At 40.5% G+C, this 24576-nt stretch overlaps 1 protein-coding gene across 1 annotated transcript in view; it reads right to left on the bottom strand.

Annotated features, from left to right (window-relative positions):
• Positions 1–24576, bottom strand: part of IQCJ (IQ motif containing J) — a 158928-nt gene that overhangs the window by 55847 nt on the left and 78505 nt on the right. Inside the window, exons 3-5 of the mRNA XM_034780530.1 lie at positions 15528–15601; positions 14318–14398; positions 5401–5551 (exon numbers count right to left, since the gene is read on the bottom strand). Coding sequence (XP_034636421.1) covers positions 5401–5551; positions 14318–14398; positions 15528–15601 — 306 coding nt within the window. The remainder of the gene's footprint in view (positions 1–5400; positions 5552–14317; positions 14399–15527; positions 15602–24576) is intronic.

Raw genomic sequence — 24576 nt, 5'->3', positions numbered from 1 at the left:
GACAGAAAGAATGTCTGACATATAGGATGGGACCTTACTACCATACACAGGCACAACACACCACCATGGGTAAAGTGAATGGAATATCATTGGCATAAGAACAGTGAACAGAGTGGTGATTTAGGAACAAGATTTTAAAAAAGAAATAAAAGAATAAATAAATGTACAAAATTAGATGAATTCTAACAACAAAAATTTGTCCAAGTTTGTCCATAAAATTCGAAGAAGTGACATTCTGGACTTTGACACACTTACAGCAGTACTACATTTATTGGGGCATAACTAAGGAGTTATATTTGAATTAAGTTAGAATCTGTTACATTATATGGCAGAAAAGGAGGATTATACATTTGAAATCCATAGTCAACACTTACTTCCCAGTTGAGATATGCAGGTGTATAATTTCAGTAGTTTAAGGTTTTTCTTTGAAAAATGCAAATGCAGTGTAAAGTTAAAGCATGCATTCTCCTGTATGGAAGTTCTGCTGTAAATATGATGTAATGTTCTGTAATTGCAAAGGACAGAAATGAGCCAAAGTCCAGTGATTATATCACTAAGATCTTAGCCATGCACTGGAGGTTTTGAAATGGGTCTGATTTTTTAAGAATTCTGAAGTACATTTATTTTCCTACAACAGCTGGAATCAGAACCATGGTCGTAAACCAGAATTACTTGGAATGGCTGAATTTGGTCCTTAATATAGATGCTGCCTAATGGAGAAACCCACTGCAGATGGCTTTTCCTCCTAAATAAAGTGGCAACCTCAAATCAACAGAATCTATTATAACAGTAAAAGTTGTGGTTTGGGGAGATTACGCAGAGCTGCAATAAGGCTGACATTGCTGGACCATCTCATGGAGGCTTGTTGCTTGCCCATCTCCAGCTGAGGGTGCCCCGCTTGGCAGCCCTGGCATAGCATGCCTGTGTCACTTGAAGGCATTCCAATTAAGTAGAATTATCATTCTATTTAAGCAGCAATCATTACCATTTATCATCATTAGGTTTAAATCAGGCCTGCCAGAGACTGTTAGCCCTCAGAACAAGCATAACGTTCTTTCTCTCTCTTTCTTTTGGTTGGCGGGGCAGGGGTGGCGATCCTTTTCCTGACAGGCTGCTAAATTATGGAAATATTTTCTTTTCATACACTTCTGATATGTTCCTTTTTGGGGTGTATGGTTGATAGAAGATTATTGTTGCTTTCCACTGTGAAAAGTTTTAAATTCAGTTCTTTTGTGCTGTGTCTAGAGACAAATGGATGTATAGTAAGATTTTAAAATTAAACTTGTAGATTTGATGGGGGGGGCAATTAAGTAGATTTCTTGATGGGGGAGGGCATTATACTACAAAGTATACTGCTAAATATAAAAAATTCCAATACATAGGAAACTGTTCAAATATTTCTGTATCAAGCCTCATAAATCATTCACACTATATCTGTTTGCATAGATCCAAGAACTAAGAGTTAGATAGTTTGTGATTTCACAATCATTGCATGCCAGAAAATGTTAACATAGCCTCTCTTCATAATGCATGTGCACCATTCACATATGTTTTGTATGAAGGAGTAAATAACCTGCAAAGTTTGAAGTACATTGCATACCCAATTTCATTAAAATGTGCAGTCTTTAATTATAAGTGCAGAAAGGTTGGATCTGGCTACCTATAATCTTTAAGTTTTAACTAAAGTTATTGTGACTAAAACTCTTAAACCCTAGAGGTAAGCCTTTACTTTCATTAATTGTCATTCTAGCCAGTCCTGGTCCCAAAAGAAATGAGGACAAAGATGGCAGCAGTCCAAAAAATAAATGGGGGCCTTTAGCACCATCTGCTTCCTACAAGCCAGCCAAAAGAAGGAGAGGGCACACCTGGAGGCAATGGTATTGAAATGCCATTGAGACAAGTAGTCCTGGCTCCAGTGGCAAAAGGCCATATAAACAAAGCCTGCTGACTGGCTTAGTGAGGAGGAAGAGTATTATTTGTTTAACATCAGGGACATAGTGTCTTCTGCATGTATAGCCAGCTCACTGCCCTCTGTGGATACTTTCTTAAATAATGTATTGAAGAAGACATGCAAGGTATGAGGGCTGGAGGATGCAGTCAATGCACACAGTTTTTATATACATTTTTCTCAAACAAATAAACAAACACATGTACCTGGGAAGAGCAGTGATAATAAAGTTATGTTTCTAACTCTTCAAAGATTGTGAGTTTCCTCCTCCGTCTAATAGCTTCCTTTCTATAGCATGAGTTTCATATCAGTGCTTCACTTTAAAAGCAAGAGTTTTCTGAATACATGAATTCAGGTAGCTGGTTCAAAACAAGTGCCACTGCATAGAACTAAAGGCATTTTAATCAATGGTTTGTCAAGCTGCTGAGATTCAGAGTGACACAGATTCAATTCAGAGACAAAATGCAATATGGTTATCCGCAGCAAACTAGACTAAGCCACAGCTCGCTGAAGCCCTATACATATGAATAGTTCATGATCAGAATCCAGTTAAGTAGGGTTCACATCACCATAGATCAATAAGTAGTGATCAAATGATTGATTACATGTCAGGCACATCGTACTGCCCTCCGGCAAATTCAATTTTACTGGCTTTCCTAAGCTTATGAAAACCAAATAATCTTAAAAAAAACAACCTTATAAAAACCCACTAGAAATAAAAGTTGTGCTATGATTGACTGAAGAAAATTTCAACCCAGTAAATTAGAGCAGCTGGTTTAGAGGAAGAAATTAATCTGATCATTTTGCCCCAAAATTCCCAAAACTTCTTAATGATTCAACCCCCCAACCTAAAGCAAATACTCACCAGCAACCACACATCATTGAACAAAAACACTGAACCAGGAACCTATCCTTGTAACAAAGCCCGATGCCAACTCTGTCCACATATCTATTCAAATGACATCATCATAGGACCTAATCACATCAGCCATACCATCAGGGGCTCATTCACCTGCACATCTACCAATGTGATATATGCCATCATGTGCCAACAATGCCCCTCTGCCATGTACATTGGCCAAACCGGACAGTCTCTACGCAAAAGAATTAATGGACACAAATCTGACATCAGGAATCATAATACTCAAAAACCAGTGGAGAGAACACTTTAACCTGTCTGGTCATTCAATGACAGACCTGCGGGTGGCTATCTTACAACAGAAAAGCTTCAAAAACAGACTCCAACGAGAGACTGCTGAGCTGGAATTGATATGCAAACTAGATACAATCAACTCAGGATTGAATAAGGACTGGGAATGGCTGAGCCATTACAAACATTGAATCTATCTCCCCTTGTAAGTATTCTCACACTTCTTATCAAACTGTCTGTACTGGGCTATCTTCATTATCACTTCAAAAGTTTTTTTCTCTTACTTAATTGGCCTTTCAGAGTTGGTAAGACAACTCCCACCTGTTCATGCTCTCTGTATGTGTGTATATATATCTCCTCAATATATGTTCCACTCTATATGCATCCGAAGAAGTGGGCTGTAGTCCACAAAAGCTTATGCTCTAATAAATTTGTTAGTCTCTAAGGTGCCACAAGTACTCCTGTTCTTTTTTTGGTAATTGGGTCCTTATAAGTACTATACCTAAGATAGACAGCTAGTCCTTCACCTTCAGAAAACAGATTCCATTTTTTTAAAGGGAGACAATAGAAGAGCCTTAGCATTATCAGAAGTCAAGGAAAATTATTGCTCTTTCTTTATTCTAACTTTGGCAAGTTTACAGAGGACTGGAATTCCTGAAGTGAGCGTTTCTTTAAAAGCAACACTAGTATCCATGCTTCATTTTCCACATAAAATAATAAAATTCAAAATGTGCTAATTTTGTTGAAAGAAGTGTTCCTGTGTGGAAGAAGGGAGCCATCTGGTGGTATTTCAGCAAATAGTAAAGCCTGATCAAGAAAAGGCTATATAAAATATCCAGTGAAGTTCTAGTGTCTCACAAACTAGATCTACATTTGTTTTATCTATTAGGGGATAATAACCCATTTAGTGCATATTATATTACATTCAGAACTCAATATTGCAGTATGGTTTCATACAAAGAAAGTGGCCTCTATGTATGAATAGAAAACATTCAAAAATAAAACAGTAATATTTTATTGAACACTGTCAAGTTTAAAATAGCCTAACCCACTATGGTGTCACAGAAGACAATGGCTAGGGGAAACAGTTTCTTTAGTTTAAGTTTATCTGGATAATATAGTTGATGGGCTAAAAAGGGCCCTTCAGAAGAGCTGTGTGCTTAATACTATAGTATTTTGTTGTTTCTGTGCAAAAGGGAGCAGATTATACGAAATTCTGTTGCTGGATTTTCAGAGTCTTGGAGACCTAAATATAAATTGATTTCCAGACTTAAATTTTACCAAATCTAGTCATGGTTAGACTTACAAGTATCAATTCACGTATGGAGTATGGCTAAGTATCTTCCATCTACTTGTGATATGCAAGAACTGTTTTTCCAGTCTGTTAGTGAATTTTGAGGTCACCAATTACTGTTCCTACTGGCCCAATAAGCAATATACAATGTACCTGACCAATATATACTTTCCTCTATTTAGGGGACAACATTACAGCCAAAAGCTAGAATGCCCCCTGCCTTGATCTATTTGAAAGGCCTGGCATGGCATGATAGGTTACAATCTCCTGCATGTTTTTGGAACCTATTTGTATTTTTTGTGTTTTCACTCTGAATCGGTTAAGTAAAAGTTATATCAAAATCAATGTAATCTGTCACAGATTTGAACAGGTTATAGATCAGTATGATTGATTCATTTATTTTTAGATCCAAAGAGTTCCAGAGATGGTCACAATCTTCATAATGTTCCTGAGTGCTAGATATTGCATTTGGTTCTCTGATTTACCAAATTTTAGAAAAGTGGGTAAAATCTCCCCTGAAGAGAGGAGCCAATTATAATTTATGATCATTAAATTGGCTTATATACCTCTTCTAGAGAGCAGCATGGGAATCACATTTATATTGCAGAACAGCACCAAGTTTCCACCTTCTCCCAGAGAACACAAACACAAAACTCTGAGGATATGCTTAACTAAGGATCCATACTTTTTTCAGGAGAACAAAATATCAATGAAAATCTGTCCTTCAGTGGCTGCTATCATCACCTAAAATGTTTAGCAATCAATATTGTTCTGTGTGGCTCAGGGAAAAAAGGTCTGATGCACAATTGCAATCTTACTTGTTTAAACACTTTTGCCTTAATGCATGTTTGAGAAACCATGAAATTCAGTCACTCTAAAAGATTTTACTTTGTAATCAGTCAAAAGCTTAATAGTAAATTCCCCCCACCTGACATGAATAGTTCGTTTATATCAATGCCTACTGGTGAACCCAGCAAAGAAGTAGTTGTAGAGAGAAACTGTACTTACAGGAGTGCTGCCATCAGAAAAAGTGTTCATGCTGATTGAACTGCTCATTTTGTCAGATGACAAGGAAGGTGGTGATGGACTGCGCTTCTCCAGGTGGTCCTGGTGCGGCAAATCCTGACGCTGCAGATATTTGCGCCATGCTCGCTGAATACTGATTGCAATTCAAAATAAAGGTGAATATGTATAAACAACAGGTTCTCCATCCAGCACAACTTCTTAAAGATCTAGGAGACTTTCTTTGTGGGGAAAGCTAGGTGCACTGTATTAGCAAAAAGGTATTCAATGTATTTAGCCCTTTTTTGCTTTGTGACTTACTTCTGAATGGATAAGCTTTTACTAATATTATTTGTAATTTTTCAACATACATTATGAGAACAGATAACAATCTATAGAGGGTTCTTATATTATCCACTATGTCTTTGTTATTTGTAGTGTGCTATTGGCTACCTACGTCAAATGGTATGGTTTCTGCTCCTTGATTGGCTAACTGAGACTTAATAAACAGAGAGGAATAGTGGATACCCATATTCATACACAACACGCTTGTTCACATGTAACTTCAAGCATTCACGCCCAGAACAGCCACTCACACCCCCAAAAAACATTCAGACATATGCCCACAGAGAAGCAAACAATAAAAATATACTAACATGGTTGACCCAAACAACTATTCAATATAGGGCATTTGCATTAGTCAATCAGTTCTAACAAAGATATTCGATAGAGCAGAAATATTTGTGCACTTTAAAAGTGTAACAGGAAACAAGAATTGTTTAGGAATTCATAGAATTACAAAAGTGATTGACTCCTTGAAGACTATAATTATATCAAAAATTTTAAAACATCTTAAATAGGTTGTAATAAGTAAACACCTGTTTCATCAGAGAAAAGATGGGCTTCAGAAGCTTATTTGTCAATCTTGCTGCAGATTACGATACAGACACAATTAGAATATCAGAGGTCAGATCCTGGCCCATACTGAATCCACTTTGTGCTGCTGAAGGAGGACAAAGGGGACGTAAGATTGTCTTAAATAAGCAACTGAGGAGTTATCTGGAAGTGGGGCATTTTCAGCTGTCACAGAGCTAGAGCTCTATGCCACCCCTTCCATGGAGGCAACATATTGGGGGCATGTCAGGGCACTCCTGGAACATGCTGTGGCTCTGTGATCCTTACAACATGTAACTTCCCATAGCTTTTGTGCAGAAAAGGAAAAATATGACCCTGTGTGAATATGAGCTTAGTCCATTTCTACTGGATAATTTGTATGATCAGCCTGGGCATTTTCTCATTGCAGTAATTTCTCCTTTTTTTCAACATATACATCTCTCGCTGTAATTTTACCTAGCCAGGACACCAGCAGGACAGAGTCATACACAACACACTTTAAGGTTCTGATGCAAACTAGCAAAAACTAAAGTCAGAAGTTAAGGCTGAATAGGTCTTTGGAAGAGAAGCATCACACTGGCAGACTCCTCCTTCCACAGTTACACTAGGAGCTTTTCATTCCAAATGTTCAACTTGAAACAAGTTTATACAGTTCTCATATTAAATTTAGTAAAACACAGGAATTGGCATTTCAAACAGGACTGTTAACATCTTAATTTATGATAGTACCATGTAATATATACTTGATTTTGGGTGCTAAGCAAATACAAACAAGAAAAAGACTTTGCTTTCTAAGTGAAATTTTATTTTTATAGCATGATTTCAAATACTCAGATTCCCTGTTCCTAATTATATCTCCATTGCTGTACTTGTCACCAGATGGCAGTGTGATATCAACTATGCATTTATGGGGGTAGGGGGAGAAGACAGATTTGTAAGAAATATTAGTCATTAAAAATATCTAGAATAGTAATAGTTTTATTGTGAAATATTTGAATTCATGCAAGGTATGATCTATGTACTCCACAGAAAGTCAGTACTAAATTCTGTTGTAATGCTCCTTATTTATCTGTTGTTCTGGTCTAACAGGCTATTGATAACACCTTTTGCATTTAAAACAATGGAGGTTTTAATTTAATTGGGTGTGAAAATTAATAAAACAATCGATACAATTTTGTTTTATTTATTTTATACTCCCCCACTTTTTCAGTTTTTGATGCACACCAAAGTTCTTTTTTTATTGACAACATGTAAATGCAACAGAGAAGTTGTCAAGGAGAATGCTGGGGGCTTTAGGTACTGAGTACAAAGGCAATTAAGATTTTTGGACCTGAGGAGATGGACATGGGAGGCACATTGGATTGTGTGATAAGCACTTTAGCTGCTTGTGCCTCTAAAATATCCCTTCTATTTCAGCAAGGGTGTGTTTGATCAGAACAGCAGGGGAGTGGCCATCCTGGGTGTTTGGTTCAGGGGGAGAGTGTGTGACCTCTGGTACCTAGGTTCCCTCTCCTTCTCACCTGTCCACAATGCACGTGGGGATCATGCGTGGGTAGGGGTGGGGGAGGCTGGAGTCTCCTTCCCTGGTCACCCACTGGTAAATTCAGTGGTACATGAAGGAGCTGATTGGCTCCACCAAATCTCCTATCCCCTCTCTATTTAAGCATTCCAAGTACCTAGGCACCCATTCTTGCCCCTGGATGCTTCCCCACCCACCTGGTCCTGTAGGAGGTGTAGGTGTGTCACAGCTGCCTTTCCAGGCTTGCTGGAGGTCTGATGAGAACCCCCGATCCTTCCTTAGGATCAGAAAGAAATTTTTCCCTCTGAGCAAGACTGGTGTTGGATGGTGGGTTTTTGTTTTGTTATTACTGCTTTTATCACAACATCCTGGAGGTGTGGTAGGTGGAGACAAAGGTAAGGGGCATCACTTGCAGGGGTGGAGGTAACTGAAAGTTCAATATAGGTACCACTTGCAGCTGGTGTCTAGTGTGAGTAATAGGCTTCAGGGTCCCAGCTCCTGTGAAAAACCTGAGCACAGAAGCCAGGAGGTAGTGGTGGATCGTGAACTATCCTCATCTTCCCTCCTTCCCACTCACAATGATGGTGGTGGGATTCAGCAATGCCAAACTCATGATTAAGGGGACCAACCCTAATTCCTTAGTTATATAGCATGAACCCATTTAACCTCTCATGGGACTCAATTAACACCTGGTCAGCCCCCACTTACTGTTCAATTTAATAAATGACCACCTGCTGGTTTAAGTTCATTCTTGTGTCTATGTCTGTGTTCTCTGTCATACCCTGATCTTTAGGTTTCAGAGTTAATAACCCTTTGAGAAAGATGGCAACAGTTCACATCTCCCACAGCTATTGTTACCTACAGGTTACCTGCAGACTCAGAAAGAGATATAAATATTGATTTACATTGGGTTAATGTTCTTAAGGATTTATTCACAGGTGTGAGAACAAGAAAATTAAAAAAAACAACACTGAATACTTAGATTTCAAAGCATAATTCTGTGGCAAGATCTCAGAACACAGAGTGGAATCTCAGAACACAGAGTGCACTGGGTATAATTTTGCCTAGATATGAACATTCAGTTGCCTACAAATCAGTGCCTACAAGAAACAGTGATGATCAGAGGACCAAAGAAATTACTCCTATTTCTAGAAAATCCTGATTTTTGTTCGATAACAGGAGAGGCAGAGAGAAGTTAGCTGTATACCATTTCCTTATTGACAATACATCTTTTGCAATGTCTGGAGGAATTCTTAAGTACTGATACTAACAAAGGAGCAAAGTGTCTTGTCTACAGTTAGAAAACCAAACAGCTTAATTTATCTTTAATTCCACCCCCATCATGGAATTTTAAAGTGGAAGAAAAATGAGAAGTTGGAAAAATGCACACTAGGCAAAAAAACTGTTATAGTTTATTCACCTTTTGCTGCCAGAGTTTTCTATCTTGCATTCCTTTCTCCTGAACTCCATGTTTAGACCCCAGGTCAGCGAAGCACTTAAGCACATGCTAAGCTTTAAGCATATGGGAATCCCACTGAAGACAATGGGACTATTCATAATGCTTAAACTTAAGCATGTGCTTAAATGCTTTGTTGGATCAGAATTTTAGATTAGGAGAAGAAAAAAGACCTACCTTATTTTCTGGCTATTTGTTCAAATCCCAGCAGAAAACACTCCCCCCCCCTCCACCCAAAGACTGCAGACCAAACCTCCCAAACATCCACCTCCAAAGAGCTGAATTTTCTCCCTCCCACCCATTACTTTGCACATGTATAGAGAGACATGGAAAAGATTCACTGGGGAGTAACAGAAAAGGGTATAGAAAGGCAGGGAGGCAGCACTACATTCCTGTTGTGAATTATTCGCAGCCTCACCATACTCTAAATTTCTGTTCCCAGAAATTAAAAACCAACCACTATATGACTGTATTTAGAATGTGAGTCAAGGGCCCTACAGAACTTTGCTCACTTTGTCCTGGGAGCATTTCCTTAACTTACCTCTCTTCACATCTAATGTCACTTCCCCCCACTGCCCACTTTATATCCAATTGAGAAAAATGTAGGGATAGAAACCACAAGCTCTGTGAAATAGCCCTTTGTTTATTGTATTTTATGGAGTACCATGCAGTAATGGGTTGGAGAGACTGGCAAGGAAGGACATTTCCAGGATCTACTTTGTCATATCTACACCTAGGGGGAAAAATTGATCAAAATATTTTTTGTTAAACCAAACCAAACAGCATATAATTCAGTAACACCAGAATATTTAATACATTCATATAGATTTTGCTAAATTGTTTTGGTAAAAATATCCACCTAAAATATGGAAAAATGAAATATTTCATGTTGATATTTTTGAAACAAATCAGCCAGGGGAGAGGCAACCATGAAGCTTGGCTTCACAGTGGCCTCAGATGAAGCTGCAGCACTTCCTCTAAGCTCCACCAAATATATGATATTCAGGCTGAGCTGCTGGCATAAGTGACAGGGCTGCCAAACATGGGAGTGTCACATGAGATGAGTGGTAGCACCGAGAAAGCCATGCAATCATTGCTGACATGCTTTGGATTATTTCCCAAGACACTGGGTGGACTGCCGTGTCACATGCTCAGTATGGTACCATGCTTCCATCAGAAAGAATGTATTAATGCCAGAGTTTAGGTTCAGGTTCTTCTTATTTACAGAGCAGCAAATATTTAAAGATGCAGTATTATATTATAGATTTTTGACCATCCACTTGTTCTATAAATTCCATCTGCAGTACTCCTATACTTCCATATTTATTCATTTTTGTCTGTTTATACAGCATCCCAAATTAATATTAAGCCTTGTATGTCTTCTGTTTATTCTCTCCTTCCCCCTGAATAGTCCAGGATGTTGCAGTTTTCATGGGTCACGTTATTTTTCATCTCTACACCTAAGCCAATCTCATTAATTCATCATTTTCTATCGTCTTCTGTGTTACTCCCCAGTAAACCTTTCTACCATCTATTTCCAGGTGCAAGTCTTAAGATAATGGAGTACAAATTGCAAAAGAAATGGTTCATTTCAAAATAAGATGTCTTCTAAAAATGAAGACATGCTCATTATTTTTGTTAGAACAAAGATCCTCCTGGTGTCATTTGTAACTTGCTGCAGTCACAAATGGGGGACAGTGACCCTAAAACAACAGGCATTTTGAATAATCCATTAACGTAGCACCCTGGAATCCCATATTCACTACTGTGATACAATTATAATATGTTCAATACAATGCATGCCTTGTGAGGTATCATTTAAGAAATCTTGATCTGTTGAACCTTAATATCCTGTTGAATTGCATGTGTTATTATTGTATGTGAAGTTATGAAGTAGTGCTATATGTACTTGTGAAGGAGCAGAGAGACTGCAGCCGGGCACAGCAGTGGTTAAAGAACATCTATGGTTCCGCTAGCCCTGCCCCATTATACCTGCAGCCAATGCCAGGCCTGGAGGGAAGAGAGCCTGGCAGAAGCTCTCTGTATGCCTGCCTGAAGGCACAGACCAGCAACCTGCCTGCCAATGCAGCCACTGGAGGCAAGTAAATCTTCCCCTGCCAAGGAAAACCTACAGATAAGCCCCAACTGTGGGGCAACTGGACTAGCGGGGCCACGCCCAAAAGTAAAAGGGCTTGCATAGGGAGCAGGCCAGGAAAACAGGCCTTCAACTCCCATTCACGGCTGGGAGAAAGACCCATCTCCCCTGTTTAGGGGTTGAGCGATACAGGACCCTGGGCCAGGACCTGAGGGAGAAGGAGGGATCAAGTCCCCCAACAACCCTCCCCTCAACCAACGATCCAGCCACTAGGCTACCCTGCCACTGAAGGCCCTATCAGTACTACTGAAATATGTTGTGAGGTTGGGAAACACTCAGAGTCAACCTTTCAGAAAGGACAAAGGAGCACCTATCACTGGTCAGATGGGTGTTGATGGCCCATCAAGAAAACAATGCAATCTCCCAGAAGCTCCTTACAGAAGGCATGTACCAATGGAGACTGCTTGACCAATGGGGACTGACTGAGCCCCGTGTCACAGTGAGGATCACTCTAGCAGCTGGAAGAAGGTATAAAAGAGAGACAGTGACATCATCACTTGGCCTCCTTCCTCATCTCAACACCTGGAAGAACGTCTGGAAGAAAAAGACTGAGTGGGGAAGTTTGGTCTGGGTTGGAAGAGCTCAGTCTGTGTATTGAGGAAACGTAGGCTGCCTGTACCATCTGTTAGGATGAGACACTGCTTGATTCAAATCTTGCTGTAGCGAAGTGACGACTCAACGGTGCGGCGCCTCCTGCTGGTCGTCTCAGGAATTAGCTCTTTCAGCACTCTGAGCGCCCTCTGTTGGCCAGTGCCTCGCATGCCTAAGGCCCCGGGTCCCTCCTGGACCCCGGTGCCCCTTTACCTCGGTGTTCTGCCCCAGCAGTACCACTCTCTGGGTCTCCCCTCCCAGGTGAACCCCCACCTTGCCTCAGTGGCTACTGCCAGTCATCATCTAGCCCCCGCTCACTGGGGCAGACTGCAGTCTGTAATGGCCACTCATCATTGGCAAAGGGTTAGGACCTGCTGCCTTTGCCTATTCCCAGGCTGCACCTCTGCAGCCCCTGTACCTCTGTAGGCCTTCAACAAGGCCTGCAGCCTGAGGTTTTACCAGGCTGGAGCTCCCCAGCTCCCTTGCCCTATTCCCCAGCATTGCTCCACTTCAGGTACCTTCCTCTCAGGCAGCTAGCCCTTCTCCCTCCAGGGCTGGAGAGAGACTCCCCTCCCAGGGGAAACCCCAATCAGCCTAGTTTGGCTGCTTTTAACCCCGTTCCCCAGGAATGGGGCAGCCACCCCACTACACTTGCTAAATCTATTTAAGTTAGAACTTAAGAAACAAAAATAAATTCAGTTTAAGTAACCAATGCTGATCTCTATGCCTGCTAGTTATGACTTAAAAATCTCTCTTTCTGTTGCTAAGAAAACTGTTTTATATTTTGCCTAAAATTGTGGTTTGGATGAAGTGCTTGAGGAATCTTAGCTCAGACGACACAGCCTCGTGTATGTCCATTCCACACTGAGGGAGTGGCGAATGAGCTTACACTGGCTAGGCTTCTGACCAGTGCAAAATGGTGCAGTTCAGCGGTGCCAGGGTGGGGAGCTGGGGGGAATTGGCTGGAGCCTTCCTATTGATGGTTCATGAGTAACTCAGTTGGCTGTGTTCCTACCTGTGGATGGCTGTGTAAGAGCAGTGCCTGCCAGAGGCTTGGAACTTGACATTAGCATCACAGTGTGGGGGACAACCCAGGTTGCTGGGTTTGGAGGGCTCAGCACTCCCACAGTCCAGGTTGCACCCCGGGAACCCTGTCACACCCAGGTCCTTAGAAACCCGGGTTAGGCCCAAAATAGTGTTGATTATGGTATCACCAATCTGTAGATACTTTGGAATTAGACACCTAAGTACATTTGTTTTGACTTTATACAATGATTCAGAAAATGTTTAGAGAATCTACTCAGGCTGGGTCTACACTACCCGCCTGAATCGGCGGGTAGAAATCGACCTCTCGGGGATCGATTTATCGCGTCCTGTTGGGACGCGACAATCGATCCCCGAATTGACGCTCTTACTCCACCAGCGGAGGTGGGAGTAAGCGCCGTCGATGGGAAGCCGCAGAGGTCGATTTTGCCGCCGTCCCTACAGCGGGGTAAGTCGGCTGCGATACGTCGAATTCAGCTACGCTATTCGCGTAGCTGAATTTGCGTATCTTAAATCGACCCCTCCCTGTAGTGTAGATGTAGCCTAAGACTTCAAAATCTGAGTGTTATTGAAGTAGTTAAAAATTATGATTTAAAACTCGTGATTTCATACATGAAACATTTATATCTTCTTCACTTCAATCAGTTTTATGGTTTAGTGCATTACGTTTACATGGAGATGCATTTCCATTTTCAGTAAAGGGAGGATATTAAATTTTCCAGACATACCTATCTTCTAGAAAATTCTCTGTAAATATATATATTCTTGCATCTAGTCAATAGTTGCATCACTAAATGATACTACTTGATTTTAATTTGAAACCTCATGTCCCATTAATATTTTAATATTGTATTAATATTTTAATATCTTAAAAATGTTTCAGCTTTGCTTTTCAGTAGAAAGTGAAATGTAGTTATGAATAATGTTCTTTATGTAAACTTGCATTGTATCTTGGAAGCCACATAAAAGGTCAAGTGAGGCTACTTGAGGCAACTTAAACTTAAGCACACTAAGTTTTCTAAGGTTTCAAAAATGATACAAGGGGCCTTCTTCCCTGTCTCTGTTTTCTCTTTCCCTCTAGGGATGTACAAATTCCTTTTACATACAGTTATCAGGCAGGTTTTAAAAGAGTCCCTCAATTTTACATGGTTAAATACAAAATTGGTACAATTGTAACAAGTACAGCATTAACCAGTTCAGCAGAACCACTGATGTGCTTAAGTTAGTCAACACCTGGAAGAACGTCTGGAAGAAAATTACTTACATTTTCACTTTTGATTCCAGGGGCTGCAAGTTGATAGGATATTTTTCGATATTATTCTCCACATCCATAGCAATCTGATGGCTATAAAAAAATGTTTTAATCTATTTCAGCTGACATTTTTATAATCATTATGAAACTATATTCAGACATTTTGACATGTACATAGCAGAGCTACTTATTTAAAAATGCCATTGGTGGCGGGGGAACGACACAGCATCCAACCCTGCTTAGAAGGGTACCAAAAAAAAATTGAATTCCAAATTACAGTCTCTATCCTGCAATCAGATGCATGCAGACTTCAACACTAGATCTTTCAGTTTCAGATGCTATAGCACCAAAGACAAATATGCCTGGTGAAGAAACTGATGGACATAAAAACCAGTGACAAGTATAACTTCCATCACAGAGGCTATACTTGAAAATCTGGCAAGTAAAATGGAAATACTATAAAGAAAATTAATTACAGTAGCAAAAGTCATGCAAGAATGAGAAAAGAGATTCTTATCAACAGAAGTTGACAAAGGAATTTATGCTGCAAAGTGTGATAAATTTAAGAAAACCATAAAAATGCTGAAAGATAAAACTGAAGATTTCAAGAATAGAGGTGAACTCACACAATGGGACATTGGCTTGGATGGGACTAATTGCATGAGCGAGGTCACTGGGCATGAGACAAGTTCACAAGATGAACTCCACAAGTGTGAAATCCATTTTTATTTTGAGAGTTTGACACCCAGTTACATCATTTAATCAGCAGAAGTTTTCAGAAGTTATCCTCCCTTATGTGAAAATCAGCAAATATTTAGGTGTGAGATATAAAGCCATAAAAATTCTTCAGCATCTCTCCAAGTGAAATATAAAATGTTCACACAAAAAAACCCAAACAAAAAAACCCTCTGCAAGTATACCTCAGAAGGCAATAGTTACAGAGCAAACTTGTATTAAGAGTACATATTTAAAGCAAGTGATTACTTTTTGCTATGTCCCCTTTTGTGTGTTGCTATTCGACTTTGTACAGCTCAAACACCTGCTCCCGGTACTGTCAGTCCTGACAATAGTTGTAGCATCTTCAAACAATATACTTCTTTCAAACTATCTTGTCCAGTGCGCTAATCGTTATACTAAAAAAATATTGCTTGAGTGACAGCAATTTTTTACTACATTATCTGAAAATGCTGTGCAAGCCACTCCAAAATCTTTTCGTACGTACCTTTCAAGTAAATATTTGTCATCACTAACTTGTTCTAAGGTATGCTGCAGCCTTTTGGGTTCTTCCTGCGAGGAAAGAAATAACAGATTTCAACACGCTGACTTTATTATTATTATTAACAAACATTTATATTGCAGTAGTGCCTGAGGTCTCACTCAAATCAGGACGCACTGTACAAACATATAGTAAACAGCAATTCCTGCCCCAATCTTTATCTAAACACCTATTCTTAGATTTCTAACCACATTTATTTATCTCAAAGTACCTTACAAAGGTGGTCAGTATCATTATCACTAGCTATCCATGGGGAAACTGAGGCACAGAGGTGAAGTGACTTGCCCAAGGTCACCCAGCTTTCCACACATGTTTCTATTTACAAATGCATCCAAAGGTACTTCAATAAGTGAGCAAAATAGACAGAACCACCACCTCCAATGAATCATACACCTTAAGCCTCAAGGAGTTCCAAATGCCAAATTCACAAAAGCTAAAGGCAGTCGCCTATATATTATCTTAGCCTATACTTCACAATAGCCAATACCTAGCTATAGAAAGTATCGCATACTGTAATGGCCAGGGTCACAGAATCAACAACGCGCCCAAAGTGTGCACAACTTAATGTCAAAACAAAACAAGCCTCCCCACACACACACACACCTCAATGAAACAGTTTATCAGAAATCCACTGTAACTCCCTCAAAACGGAGAAACTTAGTCAGCTCTGAAAGAGTTTAAGCTTTAGCAGATATTTCTTGCACAAATTGGAGGGGTTTTTTTTCCATTTTCTTTTTAAAGTCATCTCTTCCCTCACTGTGTTGTGTTTTTATTCTGTACATATGAAAGAATACTATGACACTGAGTGCTCCCTTCATAATCCACTATTTGGGAAACTTTGGGCTTGTTACGTGAGCACCTAATTTAGAGTTAGGCATATTCCCCCAACCTGGATGAAACTGTTTAACTATTACTCCAGCATGGTATGTTTTGTAATCCAAAACAAACACCTAATGGCAACTGAGGGGAAAACAGTAAATTCTTCAACATGCCCAGGACTTTCCCTGAAAAATAGGTACTGAACCTTCAAAAACTAGTCTGAAGGTATGTCCCTATTGTTGTGTACTTATCTTTTCTGATTAAGAAAAAGTAGGCATGGACAATAAACTGCCAAGAGTTCTCACTTCCAGCCATTTCCTTTTGTTCTACCACTGAACAATGCTAAGATCTCATAATTAATGGAATCACTAGCTGGGACTTTAAGCCCAACATCTTTACTGTGGAGTCAGCATTAGTCCCTGTTTTTTGTAGAGGAAATTCCTTAGATCTCTCTTAGCAAAAACATGTCAGGGAATGTTTAAATCCAAACAGAGCTCAAATCCACCTCCCATTCCAGTTAATAGGAATTTTCCCCGTGAATTCAATAGGAGTTCAACCTAAATCCTAAACCCATAAATCACAGCACTGAGCTACTGTTTGAGAAGCAGAAACTCAATCTGATTGGCAGGTTTTTATTGTCCAAAAGGCGTGACAAAAGGAAAAAGGCCACTTAAATTTTTAAAGTTCCTTCACTTTTAATAAAAACAATTAGTAACCAATGAGAAAATTGGTTTACAAATATGACTGAAAGCAGGATTTTTAAGCCTGATTGTGTTTAGTTTTGTTTTGCTTGAAACATAAATCTAAGTAACAATGAACTGCTGAATAAGGTTTAGGGCAGCTCAGGACAAGGCTACTGGTCACCAAGGTCCCCTAGAAAAGCAATCCAAAGCACCTCTAGGGTCTAGGCCGGAGTACAGCCATATTCCTTTACTCCTCCCTGACAGGGAATGAAATCTCAGAACATACTGCAAAAAGATTCCCTATAACACCAAACACTGCTTTCTTACAATGAAAGGGATACAGAGATGACTATTAGTCAACTCCCATATAGAGATAGAGTTAATCTATCTACATCTATCTAGTAGTGCATAGAAATTCTAGGGAGCAGCACTGATATTGAGTATTTGTATTATAGTACAGTACAGACCAAGAGGCCCCAATCAGTGATTTAGGGGTAGAGTGAAGGAGCAGGCTCATTGTGCTAGGCACTGTACAGGTGAGTAGTACAAAGAGTCCCTGCTGAAAGAGTTTACAATCTTGGATAATGACAAGATGCTACAGATGGAAGAAACAAACAGGGATGTATGAAAACTAAGACAGACCCATAGGAGCATGTTTTCATATAGACCAGGGGTAGGCAATCTATGGCACGCGTGCCGAAGGCGGCACACAAGCTGATTTTCAGTGGCACTTACGCTGCCCGGGTCCTGGCCACCGGTCTGGGGGGCTCTGCATTTTAATTTAATTTTAAATGAAGCTTCTTAAACATTTAAAAAATCTTATTTACTTTACATACAACAATAGTTTAGTTATATATTATAGACTTATAGAAAAAGACCTTCTAACAACATTAAAATGTATTACAGGCACGCGAAACCTTAAATTAGAGTGAATAAATGAAGACTCGGAACACCACTTCTGAAAGGTTGCCGACCCCTGATATAGACTATCTTTGTACACAACCTCGCTCACTGCTAGTCTTCTTGCCATTAGTAACTGGCAGGTTTTTGTAGGCGACATAGCAGAACCGAGTCTTAAAGAGAGATCTGAAGGACAATAAAATGTCAGTTTTACTTTTGTTTTCCTGGGAAATTTCGGTCATAAGTGAGGGGTGGAGTGGAAAAGTGTGTGGAGTTGTTTGTGGGAGAAGGAGCTTGTCTCTTCTGTTGCTTGCGGTGAAAAGGCTTCACCCAACTCAATTCTTATGTATCTGAGTGACGCTTTGGAAGTCATCAGTGGGAACTTCTTGGAGGATACAACTAATGTCCTGGGGCTCCCATTTGTCCCTCTTGCAGTGAGTTCTCATTATTAGATGTCGGATTCTTTCACTGGGGTGAGTACCTCATGCAACTGTTTGCACACCCCTCTTTGGGGAGCTGGATGTGGCCTATTGCCCCATTTTGCATGGTGAGACCTTCTTCCCAGACAGCTAAATGCAACCACTGTTTGTGATCTACTCTGGGGAAAGTAAGTTCCAGTGTCCGGAGCCTCTACTGACCTGCTCGTCATTAAATAAATAAATAAAATGACATTCTACCCCCATAATATAAAATTATTAAAAACATGGTTATTCAAAAACCACAGAACTACTCCATCTGCAGCTTCATGTGTCTTGCAGTTTGTTTTTGTGAATTAATCATTTAATAATTCATTATATGTACTGCACTTGACGGCCATTCAAGAAGCCAACATGTGGTTTCATGTCATCTCTTAGCTCATGAATTTTAGACTAAAAAAAAAAAGCTAAAAAATAAGCCAATGAGGGTCAAGCAAGGATTTAAAGTGAATTACCTCTCCTGCTAGCACAGAAGCTTTTCTCAAGGTCAGGAAGGTTAAAGTAATTAAAAAGATAAAAATGAGGAAATTTGCATTATATAGACCCCTTCCTTATCTTAGCTGATCAGAGGATAAATTAAACATTTTGGTTTGCAGTAAATCCATTGCCATATTTATTAACACAACAGCTCAGCCATCCATACGCTCTGCCTTCTCAAATAAAGCCTATATTGTGGAACTGAGGAATTTTAGATGGCACTTTTTAATCTTATACAAGAGTGCACAGACAGTGTGCTGTATAACATGAAACAAGATCAATCAGTAGCTGATATACTACTAATGCAGCTTTCATTTCCTGGTGGCCTTGGAAGCACTGTTACTGCAAAAGTATGTTTTATGCATAAAGTAGATTTGTTAAGATGGCAAGTTTTTTGCTCCAAATTTCCCGCCTCTGGATCTCTAATCGGAATAATCACTATTGTTGACATACAGTAACTGCCAAATTGCTGTGCAAGATTTAGAAAAGTTTACTGTTTCCTGCCACTTAGCCAGCAAATTAAACTGGCCCAACCATAGATTCTAGGACTGGAAGGGACCTCAAGAGGTCATCGAGTCCAGTCCCCTGCCCGCATGGCAGGACCAAATACTGTCTAGACCATCCCTGATAGACATTTATCTAACCTACTCTTAAATATCTCCAGAGATGGAGATTCCACAACCTCCCTAGGCAATTTATTCCAGTGTTTAACCACCCTGACAGTTAGGAACTTTTTCCTAATGTCCAACCTAGGCCTTCCTTGCTGCAGTTTAAGCCCATTGCTTCTTGTTCTATCCTTAGAGGCTATTAATTTTTTTACATTTTAAATATATATATATATATATATATATATATATATATATATATATATATATATTTTAAATTAATGGAGATATCCTATCTCCTAGAACTGGAAGGGACCTTGAAAAATCATCAAGTACAGCCCCCTGCCTTCACTAGCAGGACAAAGTACTGATTTTTGCCCCAGATCCCTAAGTAGCCCCCTCAAGGATTGAACTCACAACCCTGGGTTTAGCAGGCCAATGCTCAAATCACTGAGCTATCCCTCCCCCATGAAATGTCTGTTTTATTCTTACCTTCTATTTCTACTTTCCTACAAGAATATCCTTTTCTGATGTGATATAATTAGAAACTCCTTCAAAATTGCCTGCCTCTGAAGTACGATTGAACCTAAAAGATAACCTTTTAGTTTCCTGAATCACTCTACTGGTCATTTTGTTTTCAGTATATCCCAGAGCATGGCAAGGTAATTTAGAATGTGAAAACAATTTGCAATTGACTTTATATATTGCCAGGGGTGACAAAACCTGCATTACTTACATAAATCATTTTTGGTGTTTGACATCATTTTATATTAACCTAAGGGTGAAGACAAACTAAAAAAATTGGTTGTGACATTTTTGACCATTCAATCATTCAATTAAATATCATCGAACATTCTTTATGGAAGCTGTAATAAGGCAACTACAAAAGGGGCGAGTAATGTTTGTATAATTTGGAAGAGTAGAAGACGTAAAATCTATACTAATTTCAGTTTTGTGTCATTAAACATGAAGTATTGATTATTGCTCCTTGCAACAAAATTTATGAAGCTAGCTATGTTGTTGTGTCCACATAAAGTGATTCTGATGTTTTGCCCTCAGACCCCAAGTGCTATAAATGATGGGTTACAGTGACAGCTGGGATGCTGTTGTTCCAATTCACAGCCTGAGGAGATACATTTCATAGATTACACCAGGAGTGACCCAGCTGCAAATTCTAACTTCAGAAAATTAAATTGGAAGAGATCCAGACTTCTGTTGGAATACACTGAGACTTACAATGACTCTATAAACCTTGTTATAATGTAAATCTATGGTAACATTTACTGTAGTTTTTTCTCTTTCTTTACTGTTACACATGGACATTAATAAGTAATCGGTTTATAAAAAGTTTGCAATGACAGCTAGAAATGCAAGGTTGCTTTTTAGATGAGGAGGCTAAAATAACTGTACCTGTCATTTTGGCAATGAGGTTACACATTCCATTTGTGAATTAATGTTCTGTAGCCTTGAGGATCTGTACATTTAATGAAGGATAATGCCTTGCTATTGCACATAAATAAATTATTTGGAAATACTAACGTTCCAGTATGGAAAACTATTTCAATCTGTAGATGTATCACAAGCATGTAATCTGCATAAAAGCAAAGCAGGGCTTAGACCATATTTTCATATCCTACTAGCCTATTCAGAATGCATTAGGAGAACTTGCTTTTACCAGTTACACAGGGTCTCAGTTATAGAGTAACTCTCTCTGGGGCATTGCTGAATCCTGCACTGCACAGCCAAAAGGCCAGCCCTGTGAGGGACCATATGTAGTGATACAGACCCTTATCTTGCGAAATTACCCAGGCAGAGTGGCTCTGATATTTCTACCTTGAGCTTTTGTATTAGCCAACCAGACCCAGATTAGGTCACTGTTTGGGGGATCAGTGTTTGTGATGTGAACACTGATTCCCCCCACTGTTTGGGGTATCAGTGTTCACGTCACACTACCCGTCAGTACCCAGCGCAGGCAAGCTAATGATCCAATCAATGGACCAAATTCGGCGATGAATACTGGTCATATGCCACCTGAGGCACATTGCACATATGCTAGGAAGATGACGACTTGTTTGGCCCATCTGACAACATAAGAGATGTGAATGGATAATGAATTTAGGGGAAACGCCTGGTAAATATCACATCTGCCACCTCCCTTGGGCCATGGTAAATTCAATCATCAAATCAAACTGCAAATGTGGACCATAAGGGAGGTGTGACTGTGTGTGCCCATGTGCAATGGCATTACTGAGTCCAGGTTCAAAAATGAGAGCTGCAGAGAGATTTTGGCTCTTCAGTTACCATATTAAGCTCCACAGCAGTGGAAATATAGAACTCTCAAGAGACTCTGCAACTACAACTGCAGAACCTGTAATATTAAATATACACTTGTACCAAAGCAAACCGTGAAGTTTCTCCATATGTATTTTAAACCCTGCAACAACTACTTTTTTTTTAAATAGTCTGAGTTCTCTTTTTATCCAGTTTAAGGCACTTAAATAGTTAACTGTCCCTCATAATAGTGCTGGAGTTGCCAGGGTGATGGTTCCTTAATCAGATGGATGTATTTCTGAGAACCCATGGGACGTACCAGAGTTTTGCAGAGATTACTCATGTAGCCAGGTATTTGCAAGAAAGGGGTTTGCTTTCACATTAATAAGGAAGTGGGGAGGAAAAGAAGACGACAAACGAGCAGCAACAACAGTAAAAAAGTTGAGGGCAAAGAACTGTACTGATTTCTGGTGAGTTGCATTTAACTTTATATCAGAAACTGTGACAGAAAACTGCCTTTTTTATATTAATTACCAACCCAAACCCAAATGATTTACACTATGTAATTAAAGGGGACTAAGGGAAGGGTTTTGCATTAATTCAGAACTTACCACAAAGGAGGAAGTGATAGTCTTTGGAAAGTGCAGAGAAGAGACTTATATGCAGGTACATTTAGTACAGAAAACATTTCTTGAATGTTTCTAGGCCATGGGAAATATATAGTCCAAAGATCTAAAGGACAATCTAATTTCATTTGGAAATGTCTGTTTTTAAAAGCAGTTATTAGTTTAGGTTAAAGAAAATCTGTAACTAAGATAAATTCTGTCAAGACGACAGCTTTCTATTGAGTATTAATAAGAAAGCTACTAATTATGTACATTACTTTTTTTTTTCCATTTTACTTCAATTCATGAAGTCGACTGCAGTGAGATGAACTGGCTTTCAAGTTACCTCTGGACGATACAGAAGAGTGCCAATTCTGGTCCCTGCCTTGGTCCCTATTCGCTGCTGTCACAAGGCAAAAGGGGCCAAAATGGACCAAGGAAGAATTCCCTCAGCACAAGAGTAGTGTAGGGCCACTATACTGATAGTAGCCTCACACTACTCTGTCTTCGGCATAGTGGGATATGGCAGGAGTGGGACTGGATCAGGAATGCAGAGGGAAGGTATCACCACCCTACAGTGATTCATATCTGTGGATGTATCCCATAAGCATGTGTGTGAAGCTTGCTATGTTAAAGCAGCGTAGGTCCACCATTTTGCTCCCCTCAGCATCCCAAAATCCAGCCCATACAAACACAACACAAGATCTCTTATAAAGTATCTAGCAATATCAGATAATCTGTCACCACTGTGCACAATATCACCCTACCTATTGCAGACTTCCCTACACTGAACGAGAGGCTTGAAGTTCAGGTGTTTTGTCTAATGGTACCTGGAAGAGATTTGGTGGGGCAGCATGCAATCCAAGAGACTGGTTAAAAGAGAATAGTATGACTTCTATTGGTTTTTATGGCAAAGAACTTAAGAGTTCAGCATGTGTGATTTGACTTGAAAATATTAAAGCTTTAATGGACATTTTTCTCACTAACCAAATAGCCATAGCTCTGGGAGGATGCAATCTATGATAATTAGAAATTCATTAGTGAAAAATGAATCAGTCACAGGTATGGATTTTTTAATATTGACATGTGTTCATGTAAAATTGATGTCTTTCCTTTTTGTGTCAGTAAAGCATCTACAACCAAAACATGGCTAATCTTGCCTGTTATTTAAAACCTTACAGAATTTCATTATCTGAGAAAACCACTTGATGCCTGTATCCAGAGGTGAAAGTAACTTAAATGACTTACCGATACACAGGGTGGCCAGGGTCCTGGGCAAGGTGGGGGGAGGCAACTTCGGGGCCCCAGAAGGGGGCAGGGCCTCAGGCGGAAGGGGCGGGGTTAGGGCCAAAATCCCCCAGCCGGCCATTCAGCGCTGCCCAGCCTGCACCGCCCAGGGCTTTGGCAGCGATTTAAAGGACCTGGGGCTCTGGCTGAAGGCGCAGTGGCAGCAGGAGTTTGGGTGGAGCCAGGAGTTTAGGTGTGGGAGGGGGCTCAGGGCTGGGACAGGGGGTTGGGGTGCAGGTGGCAGTGTGGGGTCCGGGAGGGAGTTTGGGTGCAGGAGGGGGCTCTGGGCTGGGGTAGAGGTGCAGGCTCTAGCCAGGAGGAGCTTACCTCGGGCAGTTCCTGGTCGATGACGCAGCAGGGAGAAGGCAGGATCCCTGCCTGCCCTGGCTCCATGCTGCTCTGCTCCCTGAGGTGGCCGGCATGTCCAGCCCCTAGGCAGAGGGGCCAGGCCACTCTGCACAGTGCACGCTGCCTGTGCCCGCAGGCACTGCCCCCGCAGCTCCTATTGGCCATGATTCGTGGCCAAAGGGAGCTGCGGAGCCAGCACTGGGGGTGGGGGCAGCATGCAGTGATTCCCTGAATGCCCCTCGCCTAGGGGCCACAGGGGCATGCCAGCGCTCACAGCTCCAGCCCCGCGGGTGGGAGGAGGTGCCTAGGCTCAGGGACTGGTGTCCAGCCCACGGCACAGACGCTTGCCACGGGCCAGATGAAAAGAAGCAGCGGGTCACATCCAGCCTGCGGGGCCCCCCTTAGCCTGAGGCCCTGGACTGCAGCCCCTAAAACCTCTGCGTTAATCTGGCCCTGTTCATGAGTTAGGGCTTCAGGAGAACATGGGATTTTCAGCTTCTGTACTTAGAGTTCTTAGGTTTGGG

The sequence above is a fragment of the Trachemys scripta genome, chromosome 9 (assembly GCF_013100865.1).
Source record: "Trachemys scripta elegans isolate TJP31775 chromosome 9, CAS_Tse_1.0, whole genome shotgun sequence".
Classification (NCBI taxonomy): domain Eukaryota; kingdom Metazoa; phylum Chordata; order Testudines; family Emydidae; genus Trachemys; species Trachemys scripta.
The sequence above is the reverse complement of the archived record's forward strand: the minus strand, read 5'-3'. Positions and strand labels throughout refer to the sequence as shown.